The sequence below is a fragment of the Colletotrichum fructicola genome, assembly GCF_000319635.2.
Source record: "Colletotrichum fructicola Nara gc5 chromosome Unknown KSG_Nara_v1_contig01, whole genome shotgun sequence".
In the NCBI taxonomy this organism is placed as follows: domain Eukaryota; kingdom Fungi; phylum Ascomycota; class Sordariomycetes; order Glomerellales; family Glomerellaceae; genus Colletotrichum; species Colletotrichum fructicola.
The window spans coordinates 9,174,425-9,192,455 of NW_027094051.1; the positions used below are offsets into that span (position 1 = coordinate 9,174,425).

General features: G+C 51.9%; 5 protein-coding genes across 5 annotated transcripts; 4 read left to right on the forward strand and 1 right to left on the reverse strand.

The window, feature by feature from the left end:
• Positions 1 to 956: 956 nt before the first annotated feature.
• On the forward strand, positions 957 to 3,962 carry apf12 (Cytochrome b5-like reductase apf12; the record flags this gene model as incomplete). Its single annotated transcript, XM_032027975.1, has 2 exons — positions 957 to 1,070; positions 1,140 to 3,962. 2 exons carry the CDS (start codon positions 957 to 959, stop codon positions 3,960 to 3,962), a joined length of 2,937 nt encoding a protein of 978 aa, XP_031875702.1.
• A 626-nt stretch (positions 3,963 to 4,588) lies between these two features.
• On the forward strand, positions 4,589 to 6,521 carry CGGC5_v002641 (LysM domain-containing protein; the record flags this gene model as incomplete). Its single annotated transcript, XM_032027974.1, has 5 exons — positions 4,589 to 4,728; positions 4,786 to 5,046; positions 5,135 to 5,626; positions 5,693 to 5,803; positions 5,873 to 6,521. The coding sequence occupies 5 exons, from the start codon at positions 4,589 to 4,591 to the stop codon at positions 6,519 to 6,521; spliced, it is 1,653 nt and encodes a 550-aa protein (XP_031875704.1).
• A 2,552-nt stretch (positions 6,522 to 9,073) lies between these two features.
• On the forward strand, positions 9,074 to 11,431 carry CGGC5_v002642 (Retrotransposon-derived protein PEG10; the record flags this gene model as incomplete). The annotated part of the gene is made up of 1 exon (XM_066151003.1): positions 9,074 to 11,431. One exon carries the CDS (start codon positions 9,074 to 9,076, stop codon positions 11,429 to 11,431), a length of 2,358 nt encoding a protein of 785 aa, XP_066009771.1.
• Positions 11,432 to 11,487: 56 nt separating this feature from the next.
• Tf2-9-0 (Transposon Tf2-9 polyprotein) lies at positions 11,488 to 14,821 on the forward strand (the record flags this gene model as incomplete). Its single annotated transcript, XM_066151004.1, has 2 exons — positions 11,488 to 14,328; positions 14,651 to 14,821. 2 exons carry the CDS (start codon positions 11,488 to 11,490, stop codon positions 14,819 to 14,821), a joined length of 3,012 nt encoding a protein of 1,003 aa, XP_066009770.1.
• Positions 14,822 to 14,942: 121 nt separating this feature from the next.
• CGGC5_v002644 (uncharacterized protein) lies at positions 14,943 to 15,736 on the reverse strand (the record flags this gene model as incomplete). Its single annotated transcript, XM_066151005.1, has 4 exons — positions 14,943 to 15,277; positions 15,329 to 15,544; positions 15,620 to 15,644; positions 15,698 to 15,736. 4 exons carry the CDS (start codon positions 15,734 to 15,736, stop codon positions 14,943 to 14,945), a joined length of 615 nt encoding a protein of 204 aa, XP_066009775.1.
• Between the last annotated feature and the right edge of the window lie 2,295 nt (positions 15,737 to 18,031).

Below are 18,031 nucleotides of genomic sequence, written 5' to 3' on the forward strand. Positions count from 1 at the left end.
GCGCTGGAATGCGCATACTACACCGAGAAGTTGGAAAACAATGCCTTTCCTGCCGTGCCAGCGTCATACATATAGATGTAAACACATCGTCCCTGCAAAGTCCATGAAGACCCGAAGCTGTCAGAACCAAGTCATTGGATACATGATCTTTACGAATAACGAAGCCAACTCATCATCCTCAGCTATCTGAAAGCGTTGCCACAGCCTGCCTATTTACCTTCTTCTAACAAAATTAATTCCTACTTTGTTTTTTGGTAGCTCTGGTAGCTCCATTCACTGCCATGTCTGCCTTTCACTATCCGCCGTCGCCGTCTTTGCCTCCGACCCCACCCAGAACCCCTCCTTCTTTGAAGAGTCCACAAGAGGATGTGGACATGGGCTTGAGGTCGCCATCGCCTCTGCCCTCAAGGTCCCTCACTGTTCCCCAACTGTCAGCTGAAGGCGTCTTGACGCCACCAATTACTCCGGTGAAGACACTACATCCCATGAACACAACCTCCTCGACAATCATCAACTGCCCTATTTCAAAGGCCAGCTTCCTGCTTGCCCAGGCTTCTTTGGCAACTGAGCTATCTGGAGCCTCATCAATGGCTGAGTTCAATCTCCGAAGCCAAGGGTCACTCCCAGCCGGAACACGAACACTCCAGTTCGGCCCTGGCCTTGATGGATGTTTTAACCGCACCAGAGGGTTTCTGGGAGGTCGAGAATCAACTCAAAGCCGCACCGCTAGTAGCAAGGCCTCCCCCATACGCTCAGGTCAACGCCTGCCAGTGTCCCTGGAGCCATGGGAGGCGGTTCATGGAAATCTGCCCCTGCTACTCAGAGCGGGACGAGTGCGTGAAGCTGTCGACGCCCTGGGCAATCGTGCGGAAAGAGTCATAGATGCATGGGATGACTTGGAACCGCGTCACCTGGCTCGGGCGGCGCTAATTCTGAGCGCGCTGGCCCACGCGTACATGTTTGGTGAGGAACAAGGCAAGGGAAAAGACGGACAGTCTCTGGTCCCGCGCCATATCCTTGCTACGTGGGAGAGGGTTTGCGAACGATTGGGTAGAAGCATGACTGGTCGGGTATGTACGGATCCATGTCCTCCAAACACACCACCCACACAAAGAACCATAGCTGACTCTCTACGGCAGGTGCCCGCTGATGATGTTCTGAACAACGCTGTGGGCGACAAGTACTTCAGTCTGAAGAGTACCTACTTTGGCCTGCCCGAGGAGCGGCTCTCTTCGGGGCTCCAGGGCAGGATGGAGGGCGTTTTTGCGCCCGCGCTATCGTCGATGGCGCTCGCGCAGAATAGCGTGCTAGCCAACCAGCCCGACCAAGTCGCGCGGTGTCTAGAGAGCGTGGCGGCATGTATCGTAAAGTGCGCCCACGTCTTCGACGCCATGACTCCACGCGATACTGCGAACTTTGACCCTGTCGTCTGGATAAAGACCTATCCCGCTATGGGTCGCGCGGTGACGTCCGGAGAGTTGGGAAACAGTGGCGTCGATGCACCGCTATTCCATGCGCTGGACGTCTTTATCGGTCGCCAACAGGTCAAGGGTGATTTGAGAGGGATGCAGAGCGACCGACGGGCCACGCTACCGACCAATATTCGCGCCTTCTTGGATGCCCTTGGGGATGACGCCGGAAGCGTCAGAGATTACGTCGCCGCTGCCCGTGCCCAGCTAGAACATGTTCCCTCCGAAGAGCAGGCGCAGTACAAACATCTCTCCGCGGCCTGGGATGGGCTTTTGCAATTGTACGTCTGGTTTCTCGAACGGCACCGCGTCAAGGCCGTTGGCATCACGGGCGTAACCCTGAATACGGGGCGACATTCGACCAGCAGCGGCGTCAAGAGCGGCGACCAAGACAAAGCCATGAAAGATGGAAAACCAAAGATGCGCCCCGAGGCCATGCTTAGCATGCAGATGAAGAAGGGCATGGTTTCACGACTGGGCGGTCGCCCCCTATGGCAGGATGCGCATGTGCAGTCGCACAGCGTCTATCGCGGAAGCGTGGTGGTGGCCGTGAAGTTGGATGCAACTTTGCCGCTCGAGCCAGGTGATCGAGTCCAAATCTGGCCGCCGAGAAAGAGAAAGACGCTGAACAGAGCATCCTCACACCATCGACGGTTGCGAGGCTCACCTTGCCCAGAAGATCATGATACGTCGTCAGGCGAGACCGATGATGATGGCGAGCCGAGGTTCTACTCCATCGCCCGTGTCATCCCAAACGTGTCCGGTGCAGCGATGGATTCTGTAGGAGGAGCAGGAGGCATGACCATCATTCTGACAGTCGCTCAACACTCGCCCGAGGGGCTAGTATCCTCGTTCCTCAGCAGCGCTGAGCCAGGCACACATCTGCGCCTTCGGCCTTGGCCTTCTCCCCGATTCCGCCAGCCCCGCGACCTAGCCGTGCCGCTTGTTCTTGTTGGCCAGGGTGTGGGTATCGGCCCCTTGGTTGGCTTTCTGCACGACCGCGCGACAAAGAAACAGCGCCTCGATGATACCCAAAACGAAAGCGCCGGGGAGGGAGAGCTGCTCCTCGTGGTGGCTGCCAAAACACTTCGCCACGTCCCCTGTTCACTCGACAGCCTGGAGGAACTTACCAGTAGGCTGCCACTGACCATAGTCTTGGCTCTCAGCCAAGAGTCTCATCTGAAGATCCGTGGCGGCATCTGGACAAAGCTCCCCCAAGGGGGCCGACGTGTGACGCGTCATTTGACAGACTATCGAGACTTTATCCAGCGTCTTGTGAAGGAGAAAAAAGGTCATGTCTTTGTCTGCGGTAGCTCTGACTTTGGGGTTACGGTGATGAATACTCTTGGACTGGGTCAGTTGCCACAGCAGCAGCAGCAGCATCAAGAAGGCCCCCAACTACAACAAGCAAATTACGGACCCGACGATGGCAGCCCTGTTCACATACCTTCACCTCCCCCGCATTGGAATCAGTTGCACCAAGACCTCTTCACCATGGTCAAAAAACCAAACCGCTCAACACCCTCCTGCTCACCCACCGCATGCCGTTCGGCCTCGTCAAGTGGTCCTAAAGGTCCCATTATCAGCCTCTCCAAACTTGCAGCCCATAACTCTGTCAAATCATGCTGGATCGCCATCGGCGGAACAGTATACGACATGACACCCTTCCTGGCATTTCATCCTGGCGGCCCGAAAACGCTTCTTGAGTCAGCAGGCACCATTGCAGACGAACGGTTTGCTGAAACACACGGCGGCCCTCATGCCCAGGAAATCAGAGGCTATCTCGAGAGGCACGCAATCGGGCGTCTGTCTACAGCTACCACGGAACTTGGCAGGCAAACGACTACGGCAAAACTCTTCAAAGCCCTGGTGAGAATGCAAAACGCGCTCACCAACAACACTGCTTTTGACGCAGGCCGTGGATCAGTACCCACATACGCGTACGAGGATTCCTTGCTCGTATTCGCCGACGGCCTGGACGGCTTGATATGCAGTTTATCGGACTTCGGCACTGATAAGAGTGCCTCGGAGTTGAGAGAAACCATTTCAAACACCCAGGCGTCACTCAGAAACGCTTTCAAGGCCCTGAAAGACGGGTCCAAGCGTTTTCTAATGGCTGCTGGCACGAAGGGCGCCTCTGCCTCATCCTCAACCCTGCTGGACGAGAGCGAGGCGTTGATCCAGAGGCTGCACAGAAAGCCCATCGAAAGGTTACATGCGGCTATGAATGCTTGCAAGAAGGGTATTAGTGAGGCTGAGGTTGGGATGAATGCCGACAGCAATGCCAAGGTTTGCGATGCCTGTTATGACGAAAATGGTGATGCACTGAAGCGTGTTTTGGAGGGTTTCTGTATCAGCCTGACAAGCGTTGCCAAAGACTTGCTCACGTCACCGCGTTGGCCATCGATGTCGGCAGATCCGCCGAGCCTGAACAAGAGACCCTCGGCTGAGAGGAAGATCTCAGCGCAACGAAACTTGCGATGTCAGGCGTAACGTTTTCAGTTTTGTGATATTCGAGTCACTAGACCTGCATTAGACTAGCATGCCTGCCCATAGCAATAGAGACATAGTTCTTGATCACCATTTGTTTTGCTTGGACCTCTGTGATGACTGACATCCGTAAGACGCTCAGCTGCGGGCAACCAGTTAAACAGCCCATTGGACCGGTAGGGCAGAGTAAAGCCCTCTCCCTACGCCACTCAGGTACCCTTCAGGGGGTCTGCGGCAACGGCGAGGGTTGCACCCTTGCCGCCGTGGCGTTACATACGGTTCACATCAGCGGGCCCAACTCGATCAATCCGGGCGTACCTTGCATCTTGGCACACGGCGCTTCGTTTTCTTGAATCGAACTGGACACGGTCTTTTTTGACGGGGACTTGACAGTGAACATGATCCCAGCCAGGATCCAACTCTGGCGATGGCCGACACTCGCTCACTTGATCCTCGAGCAAGAGGGACTCGGACACATGAAGCCATGCGATATCAGTTGAGGCCATCCTTCAACGTTAGGCTTGAAGCTTTTCTTTCTCTTTGCCCTCTCCCACAACCACTTTCACAATCTTGAATCTTCATCTTTCGTCCTCGGGCTGTCTGGCTCTACCTTGGACCGATTCACAGTCATGTCGCTCTTTAGAAAGATCTCCATGAGCGCAGCCTTGTCGTTGGTCCCATGTTCCTCTGCCTTTGTCTTATGGCCTCTTGTCGATACCGAAGGGCTCTCCAATGTCCTCAATATCACGGCGACTTGCGTCACTGCATTGTAAGCCCGCACCAACGTACAACACTGACAAGGCGCCTAGCTAACCTGCATCCCAAGAAACGCAACTGTGGACTGCAACCAGGACCTCTACCAATGGACCGTCAATGCAGACAGCGTCTGGTGGACCGCCGAGAACACCACTCAGCTCTGCACCGAGAGCTGCCTCGCCTCTAGCCGGCAGTGGAAGGAGGATGTTGCCGACGCATGCGTTGGCGAATGGCTCCGCTCCGGCCGCAGCTACGTTGAGGCAGATACTCTCTCCGGCCGCTTCGCCGAGGGTCTCGAGCTCGCGTGCACTCGATCCTCAGCCGACGAGTGGTGCTTTGTCGAGTCGCAGGATTGGACGGGCTGCTGCTCCAGCCGACCCCTGGTGCTCGAACCCGGGTAATGTGACAGCCGAGAATAGTCGCATGGCTAACCTTTACGACGATGACCTGCTGTGTTCTGAGTGTTTCCTGAAACTTCTACATACCCGCATCGAGTCTGAATTCCTCCCCGACGAGGACCACTCCGACTACCTCGTCGAGCAGTTCCAGGACATCCAAAACGTCTGTCAGACGACGCTGGTCGCCGACATCTCAACGCGCAAGTTGCCCGCCTATCCGACGGCCGACATTCCCACGCCGACGTATGGAGTTGGGCCGGGCACCGTCACGGAGACAAACCTGCCCGGGGATCCCACCGAGCTGGCTTGTTATGCCGAGGAGAACATCCTCGACGTGCTGGTAACGACAAAAAGCGACGACTTCGAAGCTTGTAACGACGTCGCGCTGTATAACGGCGTGGCAACGGGATCTGTCCTTGTTGCGACGGGCAACTCTGCGTGCTGGGTTGAGTCGGGAGAGGTGTGTGGTCCTGAGCCCTGCCAGCTCCTCCGCGTGCACGAGGGCCAGACTTGGTGAGATGAGTCTCCTATTTTATCCCTTTAGTAGAAACGAACCTTCAGCTTACACAATATCCCCAGCGAATCCATCGCCACTGCTGTCTCCAATGCGACAGACCCCGTCAACGGAGCCCAGCTAGCAGCCTGGAACCCAAACATACTTGGCGCCTGCGACTATCTCGTCCCAGACCAGTACGTCTGCATATCGTAGGCCCTCCCGTCAGATTCATCCCTCATGACCAGAGACTAACGGGTAAACAGTCGCCCCGGCGGCTCCTGGATCCCCCCAGCGATCGAATCCCTCCCCGATAGCTCTGAAGGCCCCGTCCGCGGTGGCCCAGGCAGTACGCCGACCCTTGAAATTATCGACAACCCATCGATCACCATTGACCCCTGGCTGCTCCAGGAGGGCTTAGCTGCCGACTGTACGCGCTACGTCCTCGCAAACGCCGGCGCCAACTGCTGGAAGATTGCAAACGATGCGGGCGTGGAGCAATCCCGCCTCTTCGAGCTCAACCCCGTCCTCGGCGCCAGCGGCGAGTTCTGCGACACGAAGGTGTGGCGGGACTACTATTACTGCGTCGGCGTCAACGGCGAGGGGAGCCCAACGACCACGAGCGCCCCGCCCGCAGCCACTACGACCTCGGCCGTCCCGAGGCCGACATATTCATACTGCATCGGCATTGGCTCAACGTCTTCGCCGGCCCCAACGACAACAAAGGGAGCGGACCCAGCTAAGCCGATGGCAACGCAGGCGGGTATCGCTGCCAACTGCAATAACTTCGTGGAGGCTTTGAGCGGCGATGGGTGCTGGAAGTTGGCGAATGATGCCGGCATCGAGTTATCTTTGTTTTATCAGTGGAATACGGTGCTTGAATACGGTGCTTGGTGCCAACGGGGAAAACTGTAGCACCTAGATATGGCCCCAGTACGTTTACTGCATTGGGGTGAGTGGTTGAGTAGGTAGGGGTGGCGTCGACTTGCATTATGAATAGTCGTCAATGATAATTTTGATTGACCATCGACTGCCACGAATGTGTGATTAAATGGGGGTAATACGCTGACAGGACCCTTGCATCATCAGCAGAATGGTGGTGGTTCGTGAAACGTAAAACCTGTCTGGCAGGCAGTCCGAGCCGTTGTTTGGGCGTGGTGGGTCGATCAAGGTCAGTGAGGCGACATTTTCATCCTCAACCACATCTGTGAAACTCATCTCATCCCGGCCAGAATATCAGACCTGAGTCTTGGTGTTAAATTTCAGAAGACGATATCGCTGGGGAGTGTTATCTCGTTCGTTACTTGTTATTTCTTCTTTTTCTGCTTGATCGTATCTTTTTCTTTGAGTTTTGCTATCCGGGCGGATACTTCTGGCTATCCGGGCGGATACCCCACTTGTTCGACCAATCAGATCAATGCGATCGGTCGGCGCCGCCTCCGACTTCAACGTCGCGCGCAGCCCGAATTTTTTCTGCCAACTTGCCAACGAAAAAATATGTGTAGAGTAGCATAGCCGACGAACGCAGCAGTCCTAATAGCTCTTTTGCTAAAAAGTCAAAAACCAGGCTCGCCGGGATCTGTCGATTGCCGCGATAAAAATCCTAATTAACAAAAAGTCGAATGATTACGTAACATGCCATTTTCCGGCGTCTCCGAGGTTTCGCCGTAGCGCTTATCGTATTGGCCGCATCCAGATAAAGAGTGGGGTATCCGCCCGGATAGCAAAACTCATTCTCAAACCAGACAAGAATGGAGATCTTGTGCTTATAACAAAACTCCTGATAATAGCTACTTAATCTAAAGCCAGCTCGCCTAGCTAGCTAGAGCTAGTAGCGTGGCCCGACGGCACGGGTCGGGTGTTACGGTCAGCTATCCGACAGTAGTGTTACGACCGCTGCAGTTGGTCACTGTAGGCTCGTAACTATATAGTGCAGAACAGGGGACAATGACAACGGATTTGTCATTATCGAAGCTTTTGCTTTGTGCCACAGTTGGTTGCCCTGACCCGCTCGTAACAAGTAGGGTCTGCTAACAGAAGCTGGGGATTGAGACGTAATAACAGTACACTTGGTCGTGGTCTGGGTCGTAGGTTGTAGGCTGTAGTAGATCGGTCTTCAGAGGCTAAGGTGATCAGTCTTAGACTCAACAAGTAATTCGCAGTGAAGGTAAGCTGAGAGTATCCGTGAGGATCAATACTAAGTTGATTGCTGAAGAGCTATGGAAGTCTGACCATGAGCCAGGCTCAGGTCATACTATATACAAGTTCTGCACAGTATCTCTTGTGGTGGCTATGTAGGATATCCGTGCTATCCAACATATCCATGGATAGCTGGGATAGCGGACATATCCAACATATCCATCTTTGCCCTGTATCCGTGCTGTTCCCGAAGTCACGTGACCTGTACCATAGTTCTTCCTTTCCCGATGGTTCCTGGTTACACCTGTGTTACTGCGTACATATGTTCTGCGTTAGCCGCCGAGATGCCAGGCGGGGCTGTTCCAACGTGTCATGCCTGTCGGGTCGTAACATCGGGGCAGGGTAGGGTTAGGCAAAACGAAAAAAACGGGATATTTTTATTCACATTTCAATGAAGCAACATATATATGTTACGAGTGGGTCAGGGCAACCAACTGTGGCATAAAGCAAAGGCTTTGGTAATGACTAATCTGTTGTTATTATCCCCTGTTCTGCACTATATAGTCACGAGCCTATAGGAACTAACTGTAGCGGTCGTAACAATATATAGGTACACAAGGTATTAAACTGGATAGTTAGATTGATAGATAGTAGTAGCAGCGGTAGTGAGCTAGGCTAGCGAGGTTGATAGAGGAACTAGTGCTATGCTATGCCCTTAGGGGCATCAACCAGCTCATTGTTACGACCCGATATGCAGGAATAACAGATAACCAACCCACTTAGGCAGCGGGCGGCTAGGACAGGACATTTGTACTGCAGGATCACGGGAACAACAGGGACTCACTCGGTAAACGGAAGAACTATGGTCCAAGTCACGTGACGATAAGATAACGATCATATTGGATCAATATGATCCAACACGACTTGGGGGCCGAACGATCATTCTGGATCAGAATGATCCAGATCGACCCAAGGTACAAAGGAACATGTTCGGAATTAGACTTGTATATAGTATGACCCTGAGCCTGGCTCATGGTCAGACTTCCATAGCTCTTCAGCAATCAACTTAGTATTCATCCTCACGGATACTCTCAGCTTACCTTCACTGCGACTTACTTGTTGAGCCTAAGACTGATCACCTTAGCCTCTGAAGACCGATCTACTACAGCCTACCACCTGCGACCCAGACCACGACCAAGTGTACTGTTATTACGTCTCAATCCCCAGCTTCTGTTAGCAGACCCTACTGTCGGATAGCTGACCGTAACACTTTGATTGCTCCTGTTCAGTAAGTTGACCATTGAAACCTACTAACAGTACAGACAAGAATGTCTTCACGCGCCTCCGCCAAGTCACCCACTCCGGGAAGCTCTTCTTCCTCCAAACAGCCTGTCAAGAGCCTGGCTGAGGAACTCGAGGGAGCTCCGATGGCAGTGGACTCGGACGACGAAGTCACCCTCAAAAAGGAAACCTACGACAAGCTTCGAGCCCGAGTCAAGAAAGGAGACGACGACATTGCTAAGGTCCAGGCCATGTACAACGAAACCGCCAACGAACTCCAGGGCCTCAAACAGATGATCCAGGAGCTCGGCAACGGACCCCAGAGACTTACGGACCTCGAAAACGGAATCGCTCGCCTAGGAGGACAAGGCAGCAACCCTCTCATACAGGAACTACAGAACGAAGTCAACACCCTTCGGGCCGCTGCCAACATCGTCACTACCCCCACTGGAGGACGACAGAAACTCAAGCTCAGCGCCCCGATCACCTATGACGGCACCCCTGGACAACTCAAGTCATTCCTGATCCAAGTCAAGAACTACCAAAACTTCCACCATGGAGACTTCACCAGTCAAACCGAGAAAGTCGTCCATGCCGCCACTTACCTACGAGGACGAGCCCTCAAATGGTTTGAACCCATCCAGGAAGAATTCCTCAAGTACGAAACCCTGGACGAGTGCTCCACTGAGACCCGAGACATCTACAGCAGTTTTCAGGGATTCGAAGATGCCCTACGATCTCTCTTCCAGGACCCCGATGAAAAGCGACAAGCTGAAAGAGATCTCGCACAACTGCGACAGACTAAGTCAACCAAGGAGTACGCCGCCATGTTCAGACAGCTCAGCATTCAGCTCGACCTCACCGAGGAAACCAAGATCTTCATGTTCTATCAGGGACTTAAAGACGAAGTCAAGGACGAAATCGTCAAGATCGATCGCCCCGAAGACTTCCTTCAGTATGCCGACCTCGCAATCAAGATCGACAACAGGCTATTCGAACGACGCAAAGAAAAGGGCGAAAAACGACAAGGACCCAACACGGGACGCAAGTACCAGTGGCAACCCCAGCACAAGTTCAACAACCAGCGGAACGACAACAGACCCCGCAGCAACTGGAACAACAATCGACAAAGCACCGCTTACGGACAACACAGCGGACCCATGGATCTCAGCATGATGACTAAACCCAACGACAGGAAGCCTTGGAACCCCAAGTGCTACAACTGCAACAAGCAAGGCCACATCGCCAAAGACTGCAGACAACCCAAGAAACTTCCCTGGAAACCAGTAGCCGAACGACCTCGACAAGTCAACACGATTGCAAAAGCCTCACATGCATCCCAATCTTGGACCGGATGCTACGACGATGACTGCCGAATCCACCTCGAAGACAAAGAAATGTCAGGACACTACCCAAGGGACAGCAACCCTGGACGATCCGGATACGACATGAGTGCCCCGGATACTCGCCCCAGAACCCTGGCAATGATGCATTCCAGCAACAGCAGAGTCGCCAGAAAGCCAGTTGAACAACTCAACGAGATGCTACGAATCCAGCGACTAGAACCAATCACCTCACATGAAGATGCCCGACAAACGCGTCTACGCCAACAAGAATCAGAGGAAGAACCAGAACATCAGCATGATCCTCTGACAGAACAACAACTTCTCAGTATGACCAGCAACTGGACTTTTGGAGAAGGCGAAAGCTCATCCTATGACTCGGACGAACCTCGCGATGTTGCCCGACAACGTGCTCAGACAGAGATCACCTATGGGTTCACCCCCAGTGTGGACGACTCTAGCTCTGAAGAAGAACCGGACGACCAGGAAGACAGAATTAAGCAACTCCTGAAGTACCAGGAAATCGACATGCTTCAAGACAAGCAACAACGCCACTTTTACGGCACCTCGGCAACCCAACGAGACCGGGATTGCACCCCTCAGCTACGCACGGAAGACCATCCCGCACTAAGAAGCAACCACCGACTTCACCGAACCCTCTTCTGGTCTCAGTGTTTCCACGACAAATGCAAAGAACACATGGGAGAAAAGCACGACTACCAATTCTACCCCAGAAGACACAACGACGAGCCCATCCGCGAGATTTACTCGACATCCGCCATGATCGGATGGACCATGGTACTGTTCGAAGACCACCTCGCAGTCTTCAGACCCAGCCCCCAGTTTCCTATGAGATGCCAACATGACCACAACATGAAGTGGGACGAACGCCAACAAGACGAGTGCCAAGTACACTACCAAGAAAAAGCACGCGCATGGAGAGTCATGAAGAACGGACCAAGACCCCCGCAGATCAAGATCCGCGAGAACAGCCTCACGAAGGCACGACGAGAAGGAAAGCAAATTACCTACCCAGGACACTCAGGGCAGTCAAAAAACTAGACTCGCCTACCGACGAAGAACCACGACAGGCAACAAGGAAAAGGTTCATCCACCAAATGTCACAAGGACACAAGAACAACATAGAACTCGAAGTCACCATCAACGAACAAACAACACTCGCGCTGATTGACAGCGGAGCTGAAGCTAATTACATCGCCCCTCGAGCCATCAATAGGCTAGAAGTACAATGGGGAGGAAAAGAGCGACCCTATCAGTTACACACGGCAGAAGGAGAAGAATTCAAGTACGAAGGAGGTACCATCTACAATGAGACTGCGCCCCTCGAGATGAGCTACCTGAATCGAAAAGAAAGAATCCAATTCGACATTGCCGATCTAGGAACATACGACATAGTGCTAGGATTACCCTGGCTACGAACAAGTAACCCACGGATAGATTGGAGCAAAGGCCAACTCCATTGGGACCACGACGACTCAGTCCCTGAGCAGCCCTGTCAAAACCAGGCCTCAAACGAGCCGATACAGCAAGAAACAGCAAAACGATACATCTGCTACCTCAAGGCAAAAGAAGCCACGTCACAACCATTGACAACGACGGATCTCGAACAAAAGAATGATCCACTTCTGTCTATCCCAGAAGAATACAGAGTTTACGAGAAACTCTTTGCAGCCGAATTAGAAACCGGACTGCCCGAACACACCAGCTTCGACCACGAAATACCCCTCAAAAAAGGGAAGGAACCACGCTTCAACAAAATCTACGGACTCAACCAGACAGAGATGGAAGCCCTAGACCAATACCTTGAAGAAAACCTCAAGAAGGGATACATCAGACCCTCAACGTCACCAGCAGGAAGCCCAATCCTGTTCGTACCCAAAAAGAACGGAAAATTACGATTATGCGTCGATTACCGTATGCTCAACGAGATGACGATCAAAAACCGATACCCGTTACCCCTCATCGACGAAATGAGACGACTCCTCCACGGAGCCAACTGGTTTACAGCTCTCGACCTCAAAGGAGCCTACAACCTGATCAGAATGAAGCAAGGTGAAGAATGGAAGACCGCCTTCAGGACACGAAAAGGACATTTCGAATACCTCGTCATGCCCTTCGGCCTTACCAACGCCCCTGCGACTTTTCAGAACATGATCAACCAAGTCCTACGCAAGTACGTCGACATTTGTGTAGTAGTCTATCTCGACGACATTCTCATCTTCTCGCCAACACTTGAAAAACACAAAGAAGACGTACACCACGTCTTACAAGCCCTCCAAGAAGCCAAGCTGTTGGTCGAACCTGAGAAGAGCGAATTTCACACACAAAAAGTGGAATACCTCGGATTTACCATTACTCCCGGCAAAGTCTGCATGTCAGAAAACAAAGTCAAAGCCATCAAGGAATGGCCGGTACCCAACAACCTCAAGGAAGTCCAAGGATTCCTAGGTTTCGTCAACTTCTACCGCAAATTCATCAAAGACTATGGCAAGATCAACGCGGCCCTCACAAACCTCAGCCGCAAAGACACGCCCTTTACATGGGAAGAACCACAACGAACAGCATTCCAGAAGATCAAGGACCTCATCGCCAGTGAACCCGTCTTGGTCATCCCAGACCCGACAAAACAGTTCGAAGTAGAACCCGACGCATCCGACTATGCGATCGGGGCGCAACTATCTCAACGGGACTCAGAAGGACGACTACATCCGTGCGCCTTCTTCTCTCGCAAGCTCCACGGACCCGAACTCAACTATCAGATCCACGATAAGGAACTCATGGCAATCATTGAAGCCTTTAAGGAATGGAGACCCGAGCTCTCGGGAACCACCCACGAAGTACTTGTGTATTCAGATCACAAGAACCTTTCACACTTCACGACTTCGAAAGTGTTGAATAAAAGACAGATTAGATGGTCGGAATTCTTATCAGAATTCAACTTCCGAATCATCCACCGCAAAGGATCAGACAATGGCAGAGCCGACGCTCTTAGCCGAAGGCCGGACTACAACGTCCCGGTACCTGAAGAAACCCAGGTGATTCTCAAAGGAAACAACGACGGAGACCTCGTGCCAGCAACCAAACTCTTGATGATGGCTGGACGATCTAGTACTAGCCTGACTAGCGAGCTAGACGACGAAGCTATCATGGAATTTCATGCTCGCCCCGCACACGGTCACCAAGGAATCACCAAAACCTGGAAACGACTACGACAACAATATGGAGAAAAGGTCACTAGAGAACGTGTGGCAAAAGCAATTAAGGATTGTGAGGTCTGCCTCAAAAGCAAACCCGCTAGACACCAACCTTATGGTATGCTACAACCTTTGCCTGTGCCGCAAACCGCCTGGCAATCCATATCCCTCGACTTCATCGTCAAGCTACCGAAGTCTCGAGAACCCCTTACGGGAACACACTTTGACAGCGTTCTTGTCATTGTGGACCGACTCACGAAGTACGCCTACTTCATCCCGTACAAAGAAGCAAGCAACGCCGAAGAATGTGCCTACACATTTCTTAAGTACATCATCGCCAACCATGGAACACCCAAGGAAATTGTGTCAGACAGAGACAAGATCTTCACCTCCAACTTTTGGAAGTCAATCATGTCACACCTTGGCATCAAACAATCAATGTCCACTGCATTCCACCCGCAGACCGACGGACAAACAGAACGAATCAACCAGATCCTCGAAACCTACCTCCGCGCCTATGTCAACTACAACCAAGACAATTGGGTTGTACTGCTACCAATAGCCCAGTTCGCCTACAACAGCGCAGTAGGAGAAAGTACCAAGGAATCCCCCTTCTACCTCAACTATGGATTTGAACCTACCGCCTATGGAGAACGCCGAGCAGGCCCAACTGCAATCAAGGCTGTCGCCTCAGTACGGCAAATCAAGGATATCCAGGAAAACACACGCAAAGAACTCGAATTTGTACGACAAAGAATGACAAAATTCAGCAACAAACGAAGGATTGAGGGACCAACCTTGAAAGAGGGAGATAGCGCCTATCTCGTACGGCGAAACATCAAAACAAAACGACCAAACGACAAACTCGACTACAAAAAACTCGGACCTTTCAAAATCTCACGAGTAATCTCACCAGTCAATTATGAACTCGAACTCCCGGAAACCATGAAGTGTCACCCAGTATTCCATGTCTCATTACTCGAACCAGCTCCACAAGGATCACGGACGAACGACCTCATCATCGTGGAAGACAATGAACCAGAATACGAAGTAGAACGAATCATAGACCACCTCAAAGAGCCAGAAGGGTATCGATACCTCGTCAAATGGAAAGGATACGGACACGAAGACAACACATGGGAACCAGCCAAAAACATCACCAACGCAGCAGAAGAACTCACGATCTACTGGCAACAACACCAAGAACGAGAAGTCACACCGGCACCTGTTATACTAGTCCAGAAGAACGCTGGATATAAGCGAATCAAGCACCCACATCGCTTCACCGAACCACCAACAGAAGCAGATCGACCACGACAAGGAAAACCATTTATTCGCCTAGGAACACCAGAAAATAACTAGGACTCTCCCGACAAAAAATTCGGAGTAGCAGGATTCCAGTCGAACAAAGCATCCACATTCGAAGCACTCCAAGCTCCCGTTGACTGTGCCTCCAAGGTAGCAGCCGACACGTCCTCCGAAGATTCAGCAACAGCTGCTTTACCTTTCCTAAACACCATTCGCTTCTCTTCCCGCAATCGCTCCAACTTCGCTAGCGATTCGTTCAGTTCCGACTGAGCTTTTTGATAAGCCTCCGCCTTTTGCTGCAAAGCAGCAGCCCTTTCACGAAACCTCGCCTCCTCCGCCACTTCCGCCTGATCCAGACGATCCGACTCCGCCACCAAACGATTTACTGCCCACCACAATCAGTAAGGAACTATGCGACACGGCCAAGAGAACCCACGAGTACAGATCGCATCCTCAGAAGCATCGCAAGGAATAGCAAGACGATGACAAGTCCCGCAGATGTCGGAATCCGGAAGAAGCAAACAGCGCACACCACGCGAGCGACAATTCGAGCAAGGCATTTCGTTTTCAATACCCTCGTTAATAAATCGAAGAATTCGGAACAAACGGCGACGAGTCGAGGCACCAGAAGACTTTGGTTTTTGAACGCGACCTGACATGGTGTCAGCATCATGAGTAAATCAGGAAACACGATTGACGGATCCCCAACCTGGGACCAACGACCTACTTATGTTGGGTCTTGAGGACAAGACCTTTGGAGAGGGGACCTGATGTTACGACCCGTTATGCATGGATAACAGTTAACCGCGACCCACTCGGGCGTCGGGCGGCTAGGACAGGACATTTGTACTCTGCAGGATCACGGGAACAACAGGGACTCACTCAGGAACGGAAGAACTATGGTATAGGTCACGTGATGATAAGGAATGAGCATAGATAAGGGACCCACAATGAGCGCTCAGTGGAGACTAGAATGAGCGCTCATCCCACTCTAGAATGAGCGCTCATAGTGACAAGGGGCACAGCGCTCATGAACAAGCAGAACTGTTCATATAAGACTTATATATATAGTATGACCCTGAGCCTGGCTCATGGTCAGACTTCCATAGCTCTTCAGCAATCAACTTAGTATTCATCCTCAGGATACTCTCAGCTTACCTTCACTGCGAATTACTTGTTGAATCTAAGACTGATCACCTTAGCCTCTGAAGATCTGATCTACTGTTAGCCTACGACCTATGACCCAGACCACGACCAAGTGTACTGTTATTACGTCTCAATCTCCAGCTTCTGTTAGCAGACCCTACTGTCGGATAGCTGACCGTAACAAGTTGGTTGCCCTGACCCGCTCGTAACACAATGACAAATCCAACCCGCGTAGAGGGGTTGTGGGTTCAATTCCCGCACGCTGCGTCGGTAGTGTGATTGTGCCTCCCACACTACGTAGGGCGACCCGACCGTGGGCAGGCTGTGATGTGGGTTGGGGCCCCACTAGCCTGGAGTTTCCCTGTGTTATACCCGACTATTGCCGCTTGGTCCTCGGCATAGGGACATGCCTCTTGGAGGGGAGACATGGTGTTACGACCGCTACAGTTGGTCACTGTAGGCTCGTAACTATATAGTACAGAACAGGGGACAATGACAACGGATTTGTCATTATCGAAGCTTTTGCTTTGTGCCACAGTTGGTTGCCCTGACCCGCTCGTAACAGCCTAGTGTAAGGGTCTAGGACAAGGTCGGTGCCATTGGTCTAGCCTACTACTACGAGCATTCCAAGCTGGAGGAAAGAAGAACCATTCTGGGAAAGAGTGGTGCCCTTCTCATCTTTAAATACATGTGAGTCTTCTTCCAGAAGCTTCCATTGAGTAAGGGCCGACAAGGTTCTCATAACCTTCCACGATATTCTGTAACCTTCCAAAGTATTCCATAGCTGAGGGTCTAGCCGAAGCTTCATATCGGTCCATAGACCGTGACACCTAGGCAGGCCAGTCCCACTGCTAACCCCCGCAGGCGCTCAAGTGAAGATGTGCCTACCTGCATGGCTCTCCCAGAGCCTGTATGAGTTGCTACTCAGCCCGGTCCTGTCTTTCCCAAGAGGAGGAATAGAATCGCTCGAAAGATAGCAAAATCCCTAGAAGGAGGAGGATAGTATAGAGCACAGAACGCCAATCCCAATAAGCATATAGAGCTGGCCAACAGGGAGCACCATACATATAAACAGCCTCAGTAGGAGTAGCAATAAATATATTCACCGATAGATAGATGAACAGATGAATAGAGGAAGAGGAGATCGAGGGTAGAGAAAACGGGGGACGCGTAGGAGATAGAAGAGGGTTGGATAGCCTTAGCTATCCACGCGTTTGGTCTAGGCGTGTTTGTCCGCGAGAAGTAAGACCCTGGCCGGAAGCGGACTAGTGTATGATGTCGCGTTAAGAGTGAGACCAACGCGTCAAGTAGGGGCAAAACAAGAAGGCCAGCTAACCATAGGACAAACTATCACAAACTCCATCGTCCCAGATAAAGAGTATATCAGGGCACCAGTGAGCAGACATGCGCGCAAAGCCTCAGTCAGTATATAGACATTTGTAAAGGGTAACAGGAAGCATGTTTGCTTGTGGTATACAGCAAGATGTGCAACTCAGACAGCGCAAATTCATCGTTAATGGGCAAGGGAGAGCCAAGGGAGGACCTCAGGTAGGTCCGGGGCCCTGTTGGTCCCGACCCACTCCATCGGAATAACCCAGGGCCCGACAGCCGTTGATTATGTAATAGCCAGTTGAGTATTGTCAGGCCCACATTGCATAACCGAGTCAAGCATCTCAACTATGCAATCCGGTACTGCTTCCTAATGTTGGATTGACGACTGTGTCTGGATAAAGGGATGCTAGAAATGCATTGAATAATATGCAAGAACCGGTGATGATGGGTAAATACAAGACAGAACCCCGCTCGGACCGGTATAGGAGGAAATCCCTCAATCAAGCAGAACAATCACCTTTTGATCAATGGACCTCAGTGGTATTGCATTAAATCAACATCGTTTGTCTAAAACCTAACCCCAATATGGCCTATTTGCATCTGTTTCATGTAGTGTAGCACATCTCGATGGATCTGGCCAACTTGTTAGACAAACGATGTT